The sequence below is a fragment of the Rhinolophus sinicus genome, chromosome 3, assembly GCF_057876585.1.
Source record: "Rhinolophus sinicus isolate RSI-liver-muscle chromosome 3, RSI-T2T, whole genome shotgun sequence".
In the NCBI taxonomy this organism is placed as follows: domain Eukaryota; kingdom Metazoa; phylum Chordata; class Mammalia; order Chiroptera; family Rhinolophidae; genus Rhinolophus; species Rhinolophus sinicus.
The window spans coordinates 139,289,335-139,301,496 of record NC_142503.1 but is presented as its reverse complement, the minus strand read 5'-3'; the positions used below and the strand labels follow the sequence as shown (position 1 = coordinate 139,301,496).

Below are 12,162 nucleotides of genomic sequence, written 5' to 3'. Positions count from 1 at the left end.
TATTTTGATTATTTTTTTGTCTTGCTATATATATTCCAAAAGAGTGTAAAAAACACATATATAAATTTTAAGTAAAAATATTATAACATCCATGGCCTCCCTCTAGGTTAAGAAATAGCTCATTACCACCGTAGAAGCTGTGGCCCTTTCCTGATCGCATCCCTTTTCCTTCCTAGAGTAGCACTGTCCAGTGGAACTTACTATGGAGATGGAAATGTTCAGTATTTGTACTGTCTGGTGTGGTAGCCACTAGCAACATGTGGCTATTGAGCACTCGAATTGCGACCAGAGCAAACAAGGAACTAAATTTTAAATTTCATTTACTTTGAAGTTACTATTATATTGGCTATTGCAGCCCTAGACATAACCTCCATTCTTAGTTTTCATTAACCAGTCCCTCGCTTTGCTTTTAATCTCTTCTGTAGACCCACGGGTAGTTGTTTTGGAGTATGGAGCAGATTCAGGGAGCTATTGTTTGGTAGTATAGGTACATGTGCCCTTCACAGAGCTTCCCCAGTGAGAATATCTTACATAATCATAGTACATTGTCAAAACTAAGAGATTGATATTGGTATACTATTATTAATTCAAGTACAGACCTGAGTCAGATTTCACTATTTTTTACATGTACGTTTTCTTGGGGGCTTGGGGGAATGGTATATGCAATTTTATCACATGTAGGGATTCATTATAACCAACACCACAATCAGGATATAAAACTCTTCCATCATCACAAAGAAGTTCCCTCAAAACATAAATGTGTGTTTATTTACCAAACTGTGGCATAGGATCATCAGTTAGCATGCATTACAATGTCATCTCTGTGACACTAGTCAGTTGTTTATGTGGCTGGTTTGAGAGCTTCTACTATTTATCACCTTTAAGATATATTAGTTCTAGTAAATAGGGATGTGAGGTACAAAGAGGTCCTGAACTATACAGGTAATTTTAATACTTAGATCCATACAATTTCAGAGTTGAATTTCTATTTGCTTAACGATTTCAATCTGCATACTCATTTTTTGGGGGGTGGGGGGACGTGGTGATCAAACCATTTTATTGAGAGCTTCTGGGAGAGGGTGGAAGGGCTGGGAGGGCGATGAGATCTGATGTCTTTGCTTGCCGGCTGGGATCTCTCTGGCTTCACAGCCACTGAAAGCTGCAATCTCATTTTTATTCTCTTCGTTTAAAGCATGCCCCAGTTTCTTTAGCCCTTCAGCTGGCATCTCACACTGGCCATTTGTGTTTAAGCTCTTGGAATGCCATGTTTTCTCCTTCCTAACCATTCAGCTGAAACTTCCACGGCCTTGGGCTATAGTGACCTAATTAAGAAAATTTTTAAAGTTTTTTTTCTCTGTTACCTTTCCAGAATTTCAACTACTTTCTTATTTTTTGTTGGGGTTTTTATTACCTAGTTCTCCATGCCTTTTTTTTCTCCCTGGTTCTCTCCCTTTGGTTAGCAGTAGGTCTGGGCTCAGGCCTAGAATCCTTGCCTTCTCCTAGGTTTATTCTTCTAGGAGTTCGTTCTGTCTCTAACATTCATCCCCTTCTTCACATTCATACTGCTTCTGTCCTTATACAGGCCTATGGTTTCTTCTTTGGATTATTAAAATAGTTTCCTCACTCGTCTCTCTACCTTCTCCTTCCAGTCTATCCTTTATACTTCCAGCAGAGTAAACATACCAAACATTCTCAATCATATCACTTCCCTACTTAAAGTTTTTTTATGAATTCATTTGACTACACATTATAAACCAGACAACTTAATATGACATTCAAGGCCATCCTTAATCTGATTCCAACCTACTTTTCCATTATTTTCTCTTACGATTTGCTTCAGCTATACCACCTCTTTCCCCTAACGTTTACAGTACTTTCTTCCCTTTTGGCATTGTTCGTTGTGTTCTTTTTACTTAAAATGCATTTCCTTCTTTCTGCTGTAAATCTGTTGGTTCTTCTAGGCCCAATATATTTTTTCTTTTTCTTTTTCACTCAAATATCTAGGTATTTATTTTAATAAAAACATGTTCTTAAATTGTTAACCACTCCCACTTTTTCCTTTTTTTATTAAAGATATTTTTAGATATAATTTTTGAAAAGTTATTACTATATTCATATGTTGAAAAATAAATTTAAAATTCATCAAAATTGAACACTTCTGCTGTTTGAAAGACACTGCTATTAAGCAAATGAAAAATCAAGTCACAGACTAGGGAAAAAAAATTTGCAAAGCACACATCTGACAAAGGACTTATACCCAGAATCTATAAACAACTCAGTAATAAAAGAAACAAACCGGGGACCAGCCCAGTGGCTCAGGTGGTTGGAGCGCCGTGCTCCTAACGCCTAGGTCGCTGGTTCCATTCCCACATGGGCCAGTGAGTTGCGCCCTCTACAGCTAAGATTGTGAACAATGGCTCTCCCTGGAGCTGGGCTGCTCTGCAGCCAGACGTTGGTGGAAGCGGCCGGTGGCCAGTGTGAGTGGCCAGCCGCCGTGAGCTGCTGTGACCCACTGACCAGCGACCGACTGCCTCAGCAGGGGGGAGCACAAGGCTCATAATACCAGCATGGGCCAGGGAGCTGTGTCCTACACAACTAGACTGAGAAACAACAGCTTGAACCAGAGTGTGTGTGTGGGGGGGGGGAGGCAGAAGAAGGAAAAACAAAACAAAACAAAACGATAGGAATGAGCAAAAGATTTCATCAAAGAAGAGATACTACAGATAGCCAATAAGTGTATTAACAAATGCTGAGCATCTTTAGTTATCAGGGAATGCAAATTAAAACCACGGTGAGATACCACACTCCATAGTAATTAGAATGGTTAAACCTAAAAAGCCCCAGACAATTCTTGGAGGTGATGGAAATCAGAGGTTGCCAGAGACTGAGAGTGGAGGGGAAGGGTTTGACTACAAGGGGCATTGAGGGACTCTTGAGGTGATAGAAATATTCCACATCTTGATTGCAGTGGTAGCTACATGACTATACTATATCTTTTTCAAAACTGTGTATTTATTAGGACTGTGTATACCTTAAGTATGAATTCTATTGTATGTAAATTATACCTCAGTAAACCTGACTTGAAAAAAATTAAAAGATAAACCTTGAAATAAATCATTTCACCCTTGCTATCCAAAATCCACTCATTTCCTATACTGCCCTTATCCTCCCTCCATCTTTAGATAGCTATATTGTCAATTAGTTCCTTAATGTGTTCTTCCAGAATATCCTTATGCATATATAATAATTATGGATGTATATTCTCATTTTCCTCTTTTTGATTCAAAAGGTAGCATGGTGTACATTCTGTATTTTTCGTTTTTTCACTTAACAGGAGTGTATCTAGGAGTGTATCTTTTCATATTAGGATCTAGAGCTTCTTCATTCTTTTTTATTTATGCAGCTGCAAAGTATATTCCATTATATGGATGTACTGTAATTTATATTAATATAATCAGTTCCCTGTTGATGAATATTTGGGTTACTTCTGGTCTTTTGCTATCACAAACACTAATGTAGTGAATGAATTTGTGCATCCATTATTTTTGCACATATGCAAGTATATCTGTAAGATAAATTTCTACAAGTGAAATTGCTGGGTCAGAGAAAATACACATTTGTGATTTTGGTAGATATTACCAAAGTGCCATCAATTAAGGAAGTTTCACGAGATCACCTATGTCAAGGCCCAATTAAATGTTATTCTTAAGACTTTTCCTTCTTTCCACCAAATGGAACGAATCCTTACCACTCCTAGGCCTTTATAACTCATCGTACTTTCCTAATGATGTTCATTATAATCTACTTTGAATCAGAATTATTTGTATATATAGTTGTTTTCCCCAATTGGGTTGAATTGTCTTTTCTGCGTTATATAAGGTGGTTGAATTTTCTTAGCCTGATATTCTTTCTTTGATGAATCAGTTATGTTAAGATCTTTCTAAACAGTTGATTTCTCTTTACCTAAATCTCAACTTTCCCATGGCAGAAGTAAGATCAGAGCCAGGTCAGGGGTGCTTTTAACTGGAGAGAATCTTCTGGGTTTGTCTTGGCTGGAATCCGTCAAGGGGAAGTCTTGGTGCCCAATTAACCACAGACTCAGCTGCAGAGTGTGCTAATAGGTTTGGATATTTTCATCCTGACAGTTACTGGAATGAAAATAACGGGGCAAAAATTACATGCTACAAAAACATTTTTGTGTTTAGTGAAGGCTGTTGTCAGGTAATGAATAAAAGCACAACCTCTGAAATGTTATTTAGTGAAAAGGGCTTTCATACATATCGTGTTACACGTTTTTCTTTTAGACAGAGGAATCTCCAACCTCAGAGTTCCATCAGCCAAATTGAGAATAGTAGACATTCCTCTTAGTCATGATGTCTTAGGAAAATATTGAGATCTACTGGCTGTGATTTTCAATGGATGGCAGCTAAGAAAATAAAGGGTATTAAATAGATTGCAGAAACTTTTTGATTACTGAGACTTGTCATTAAATACAAAGAATATTTTTTAAATAGTTCAATCTTAAAAACAAAAAGGAATAATTAAAGGGGAAGAAAGAATTTCATGAAAGAAGAATAGACAACTAATTTGAATAGATTAAACATAGATTACAAAAATGAGCAAGCAGAGGTGGAAGACATAGAATGTTTATCTTAGGCTATACTACATAGCATATGACCAAAGTGATTCTGATAACTAAAGATTTTTAAAGTAACATTTATTATAGTCTTTTTCTGACTACAACAGTAATGCATGTTAATTGAGGATATTTTGAAATTACTGAAAAAAAGCGTAATGAAAATTATTGGCTCTTATCATTTTCAAATTCGTCAGTTTTCATATTGAGCTATTATAGTGCCATCCATGAATCGCAAGGGGACTGACTTGGTCCGTGTGAAGCAGTAGAATGGAAACAGTGTATGATTTCAAGTCAAAAGACCTTGGTCGATACCTAATTTTATCACCTACTAATTCTGTGTTCTCAGGCAAGTAAGTTTACTTACCTCTCAGAACCTGTATCTATGTCTGTGAAATGAAGACAAAGACCCTGCCATCACAGAGTTTATATTCCAGTGGAAGAAGACAGGCAATAAATATGTAAAAATATACATAAAATTAATTTTAAGTAGTGAGGTCTTTATGAGAGAAAAATAAAGCAAAGTAAAAGAATAAAGTGACATTGCAAGGGTGGGTAGTATTTTAGATTAGGATGATTAAGGAATATTTCTGAGGAAGTGACATTAGAGCAGAGGACTTAATGTGGAGTAGAAGAGCTCGCCGTTGGAGGCACGCAAAGAGATGGCATTAGAACTGGAGACTAGCAAGTGCAAAGTCTTGAGCTAGAAACAAAATTGGTTGTAAGAGAAACCACACATAAATCCATGTTGAAATGAGTCCAATGCCAGATCATGGAATGTTTTATAAGCCAAAGAAGAGTTTGGACTTTATCCTAAGTAGAGCTCTCTGAAAACTGGGATCATGCATTATTCATGTTTGGATTTATTCCCAGTATCTGGCACATAACAAATACCCATTAACTTGAATTTATGAATATATAAATTGCATATATAGGGAAGGGTACAAGTTGCCACCATCTTTGAATTGAGTTTGAATGAAATAGCCAAGACGCAAAGAGGTTGGCATGTTAGATTACTTAGAGATTCTTCAGGGTCTTAATATATTTATTTGTAACCAGAGCCTGAATATTAACATGTATACTATGATTCTTGGCATGATTCTGGGTATATGAAGGCATTTAATGTTTTCTAATATACAGAGGTTACTTGTTATAGATTTTACTTTATTTTAAAATGTAGGGAGCAAAAAACGGAACTCGTTGATAACTAAGATGTTAGTTATCTCTAATTTTCTATAATTTCGCAATAAAAAGAAATTTAAATAGTGTTTTATTTGACAATAATGTATATTTTTTTCTCACATGTACTTAGTTAATACAAGTGTACTGAATCTTTTGCTATTTGAAGCTCATTTATTATTCTTTGCTTGATTTTGTTGTAGCCTCGAGCTGTGGCAGGCTTTCGAGGAACAGTTCGTTATGCATCAATCAATGCTCATCGGAACAGGGTAGGTATCTGAACGAGAGTCAGATAAGTATAAGCATGCCGATCGCGTGAATCAGACTGACTTCTTTACATGAGAATCAGACTGACTGCTTTACATGAGAATCAGACTGACTTCTTTACATGAGAATCAGACTGACTTCTTTACATGAGAGTACAAAGATGCGGAAAGTTCTTTGGAGCAGAGAGAAGGGTGTTAATTCTAATGCATGGTAAGGTGTATAGTGGACAATAGATGTGTGCAATTACATAGAAAATAAAACTGGATTTGCCAGAAAAGATAATTGCTAAGTATATGTCATAGGGAATCTTGTGTCCTAGGTATAAGTAAGTATTAACCAATTTAATATTGAATTTTGAAGAAATAAAACATTTGTGTTCTATTTCAGTAAGTTATTTGGGGGTATCATACTGTCAATACCTAGTGAAATGTAGGGGTCATCATTTTATGTATAATAATGCATCTAATCTGTGATAGCACCTCTATCAAACCTTTTGTTTTCATGAAGATCTCAAGTGTAGACAACTTCACAATTTTTATCTCAGTAAATTATACCTTTCCTCTTGGGTTTAAGTTTTAATTTCTCTGTCTCTCTCTCTCTCTGTCTCTAATTCTTTTGCTCTGCTCTGATTTCTTTTTCTCATCCTGAACCTTAATTATGAGTAGGAAAGGTGGGTATTTTGTGGATTCTCAATCCTTGAACTTGTTTGGATGGAGTTGAAAATTTAAAAAAATGATTCCTTGATAAAATATAAATCTTTTCTTGTTCTTTCATTACCTCATTTTTGTTCTTTGAAGCCAAAATTGCTTTAATGAAAATTTGACCAATGCTAAATATAATAGAAAGAGTATGTTGAGGTCTCACATGCTATGCTCCTGTGCATTTAGTTTCTTAGGATGTGATTGTAAATTGAAAATAGGAAAAGTATTTTTATCAGTGTGTAGCCTTCTGTCAAGACTCATTTGGTTTGATTCAGTGTTGCTTTATTTTATGGCATCCAGGCAGTTATTCTGCCTTAAAAAGAAAATACTCTTATTTTCCAAATAGATTCTTAAAACATTTTAGAAGTAGTAGGCTTTCTAATTATTTCTGTTAAAGAATTATGTCAACTTTGGAATCTTAGAAATAGGACATTCTTTTGTGGTAAGCATAAACATTTCAGAGATCATAATCACTATATAAACATTTCTTATATAGCTACTAGAAAGAGATTATATATATTTTTTATTTTTGTAAATTTGAAGAGTAGAGATTTCTTCTAAAAGCCTCTTCAGCATACAGTGCTCCAAAAGTTACTCTGTTCATCTTCTTAGTGTTTGTTATTCATCTGACCTTAGTAGAGGAATTTGATACTGTATAGCCTTGATTCTTACCTTCCATTTCTGCTCCCAGCACACCTGAGGAGTGGAATGCTTTATATAGTAACACAGCTTCCCAACAATGATTGTCAGTTTATGTGGTGACACAGGAGTGCAACTTGTGGAACCTTCACAGGTGCTTGTCTAATTTAAAAAGATTTAGCAGATAATTCTAATAAACTTGTTTCTTCCACACTCTGCAACCCTGATTAAACATAATATGCTCCATTTCCATTTTTTTGGTACCCTAATCTTAAACTTTTTACATAAACAGTTTCCACAAAGACTTTTTAGAACACTTGAACTCTGTTCATTTTGTCTCATTGCTGTCCTACATTTTAATCCTTTGTTTAATACTTGTTTTCTCTCATTATGTTGAAGGAATTATTTTTTCTGATTCTATTGAGAAAATCGTCATCCATTTAACTGTTGTTACCTTGTATTTAGTTTTTCCTTTTTCTTGATTGCTGTTGATATCGTTTTTTGTCTTTGGTGTCTTGCAGATACATTCAAATGTGCCTCGGTGTGGATTTCTTTATATTTATTCTGTTTTGGGGTTGTCATGCTTCCTAAATCTGAACATTCTTGTCTTTTATTGATTCTGGAAGATTCTCAGACATTACTTCTTTCAATATTGCCTCTTTCCCTTTCTCTCTATGCGTTTTTCTTCATATCTCCAAATTGATGTACGTTAGACCTTCTTGTTGTGGCCTCTATGCCTCTTAAATTCACTCTCCGATTTTTTTTAACTCTGTGTGTCTGTTGCATTCTAGATAATTTCTTCGGGTATGTCTTCATTAATTCTTTTTTCTGCTGTGTTCGATCAGCTTTCTAACATGTCCGTTGAGTTTTTAATTTGTATAATTGTACTTTTTATTTCTAGTTGGTTTTTTTGGCCCCTTTTCAAATCTTTTATAGTTGGTCTTCATTTTCTTGGATACAATATGGTTCCTTTCTTATGACTTTAATTTCATTATTTTGTTTAAACATTTCATATTCTATATCCTATAATTCCATTTCTGAAATTCTTGAATATCTAATTCTATTCTTTGGTTTCTCTTGTCATTAACTTCTGGTAGCCTGCTTTCTAATGTACTTTATGATGTCATACAATGAGCTTATATTTGGTGGGCCTCATAGAGGTCCTGAATTTAAGGGTGCTTTTATCTTGACAAGATTTTTATTTGTACCTGTCGTTACTGCAGGACAGGATCATCCAGAAAACACTTCACTTCTGGGCTTGATTTCCCAGAACACAAAAGTGGTATAAATTTAAACCCCAAATAGGAGAGAGGGACAGGCCTGTGATAACAGATTCTCGTGTCAAATTCTTTTTAACCACTCACTTTATCCCATTGATAGTGGTTGAATTCTACAGAAAAAAAAAAATACTGCAGTATAATGTGTATAACATATATTGCACTAAAGATAGCCCTTTGAGGGTCCTAGCTATACGGTGGTGGTGGGGAGGGTATCTCAGTTACAACTTCTGTGTTGTGTTGGCTCAGTGCTTTTACCCCTATCCCCTAGCTGATTGATAAAACTCTGGTTGATAAAAGCTATGACAGATATCCCCAGAACTGCCAAAACCAAAGTTTCAGTATCAACTTGCTTCTCTTGTTTCCAACTTTCTTTTAATTTTGACTCATGATTTTCTTTACTTCTTTTTTTGTTTTTCACTTGTGGTAAAGAACACATAACATTACATTTACCATCTTAACCCTTTTTAGTGTACAGTTCAGTAACTTTAAATATATTTACATTATTTTGCAACAGATTCCTAGAACTTTTTCATTTTGCAACACTGAAATTCTAAGCCCACTAAACAATAATTTCCACTCCCCCTAACCCCACCTTCTCTTACTTCTTAATGAATGCATTTATTAATGGGTTATTAATTATATTATTTCCAGCATTTCTGGGTTTTGGGGTATTCTTTGTATCAAAAAGTTCTTCAGTGTATCTATTCTCCTCTATAGATTGCTGTATAGCTATGTAAATATACAGATATATTTACCAGATAATTTATGGAAAATATATCTAAATTTGTAGTCCTAATTAGATGAAACAAAATGGTTAGGCCTTAGACAATGTAATGTATTCACAAGGAGTGATAATGTAATGTGAATTCTGTTTCGCTTATGAAGGAAATGGGAAGACATGATGACCTTTGGTCCTTATTCTACATGTTGGTGGAGTTTGTGGTTGGTCAGCTGCCGTGGAGAAAAATAAAGGACAAGGTAATTTTGGAAATGGAAATGTCAATTTTGATAGGGGAAAGAATAAAAATTTCTCCTGGGTAGTCATTCTTATGAGAATATGCTTATGTATAAGAATTAAAATTTACAAGCACTTTCACTATATCCTAATAAGTATATTTTTCTCTCTATGAGCTGTTATTAGAGATCTAATTAATGTTACGACTTTTTCTATGTACATTGAGAAAAGATACTGATTTAAGTACAATTATCATTTCTGATTTGATTTCTAGCCTTACTCTTAGCTTTTATTTTCATTAGTTCTCTCTTTTTCTTTTTTATAAGTTCGTTACACTTTTAATTTTTAATAGTCACATTCTATTATTTGATTTGAAACCTGTAAACATTTGTGTTGATAAAGAAACATAGATTCAAGATCAGCTTTTTCTTTGGGGAGCTATCAATTCACTGATGCAGAACTTTGTGTTACCCTTTGGTTCTGCATTATAAATTCCCCCCATTTTTAAAGCACTATGCATTAAGCTATTAGTAAGAACTCAGTTCTTGTTTTATACTTAATTACCCACTATCTCATTCCTCTGCACATACCCTTGAGACTCTTAATGTGTACCTGCCAAGAGAAATTGACTTTGATTCCTTTTTCTTTACTTCCCAGGAGCAAGTAGGCTCTATTAAGGAGAGGTACGACCACAGGCTTATGTTGAAACATCTCCCTCCAGAATTCAGTGTCTTTCTGGACCACATCTCCTCTTTGGATTATTTTACAAAACCAGACTATCAGGTAATCATCTTTGTGAGTTCTGTGGGCTAACTACTCTCATTTAGTCTCTGTCTTCACTTATTGTAGCTTTGAGGATGTTATAAATGACCAGGAAAGGTCCCTAGAATAATACTATCTTAATATATGCTGAGGAATGTGGTGAAATTAACTGGCGATGACAATGTGTGTGTGTGTGTGTGTGTTTCCTTCCTTCTGGATGAACATACTTTATTAGAGTTTGAGGTTTGTTCATCATGTAACATGTTTTACTGTTCCTGCTCTGATTCATCTGGTGTATAGAACTGCCGATAGATAGTTCAAATTATATAAATCCTATAGCTAATTTGTTGACCGAAAGGAAATGTCCAACTAGGTAATATATCTGCTCAGGGCTTAAGGGTTGCACATCATATGTTAATAGGCTATGGAGACAACAGTCAGTGAAGATTGTTGGCTCCATTTTGTCTGTGGTCTGTGAATCATTTCCTGAGAGCATCAGTTAATGAGGCCTATAAGGTTGTCTAGGTTTACCACAAATTGCATCCCTAACCCATCCAGCTGTATTTCAGAAGATTCTACTGCACTCAGGGAGAACTTGGTCAGAGCTTAATGCAAAATAATTACTACCACTGAAACATAAATGAAGCCGCATATAGATTAATAATAATAATATATTAGTGTATCATTTTTATCTACAAAGGACAACACATAGATTTTACTGCCTGTTAATGGAAGTTTTATATTCTAAAGTGTTGTCAGTATCGTCTAGTCAAAAGATTAAGATTATCCACAGCACAGTGATTTTATTCGCATATAATAACTATTTCTGTGTGAAATTGCAGCTTTTGTATAAGATATAAACAAGATAGAAAGCAGAGAGGCAACATACAACCGTGGGTTCTTAGAGAGCTTAAGCAGGTGAACTTGTCTTCTTTCCTATTGGCTATTTGCATTATAAACTATATAGACTGCCTAACAAATGGAGAAAATACATTGTATTTGAGTTGCTGTGGAGTATGTTCTTATAATTACATTAGAGAGTACACATTACTTGCAATAAAATAATAAAATTATACCTGTAAGACTAGTTCAGGAAAAGCTGGAAAATATCCCAACTTTCCCGTCTTGGGTGCTAATAACTTTTTTTCTGACAATGTTTGGGAGTATAAAAGTTTAGCATAGCAAAAGCTTTTTGATCACATTCTCCACTTACTTATGTCTACAATCTAAAGAATACTATCATATTTACCAGCTAACATTGAAATTTAGACCTATAATTAATTTAGTTTAAATTGACAGATTATTGTTACCAAGTTTTTCATTTGGATATTCTCTTAGAGGCTTCTCTGTTTCTGTCACATAATAACAAAACAAAGTGTAGTGATTTTCCTATTTTTGGAAGAGAGAGAGCGGCCATAACAATTTCTTTGTTTCACTGATTCCATAAATAATATGCTTCTTTCTTGCTGTCTGATCTTTCATAAGCAGTCAGTGGGGAACAGGGGCAGGTGGACTAGAGAAGAAAAATTGGGAAAAAGGGATTGGTTTAAGTGACTGTGTGTTCTGGTGACTCGTAGCAGTGTGACATCAAGTTCCAAAAAGAGCTTTGTAGCTTGTTTCTTACTTCCCTCACAGAGGCCTGCTGCAGTCTTCATTTTGAGAAAAATTACTCTACTTTGAATATGAATGCTCTTGTGAACTAATACTGTCCATATGGTTAATTTTATAGTTTGGAATTCATTC

At 34.9% G+C, this 12,162-nt stretch overlaps 1 protein-coding gene across 3 annotated transcripts in view; it reads left to right on the top strand.

The window, feature by feature from the left end:
• The window catches only part of TTBK2 (tau tubulin kinase 2), a 130,338-nt gene that overhangs the window by 79,119 nt on the left and 39,057 nt on the right, over positions 1 to 12,162 (top strand). For all 3 annotated transcript variants that reach the window (XM_019725389.3, XM_074327861.2, XM_019725390.3), the window contains 3 exons: positions 6,019 to 6,084; positions 9,588 to 9,680; positions 10,315 to 10,440. In XM_019725389.3, coding sequence (XP_019580948.3) covers positions 6,019 to 6,084; positions 9,588 to 9,680; positions 10,315 to 10,440 — 285 coding nt within the window. The remainder of the gene's footprint in view (positions 1 to 6,018; positions 6,085 to 9,587; positions 9,681 to 10,314; positions 10,441 to 12,162) is intronic.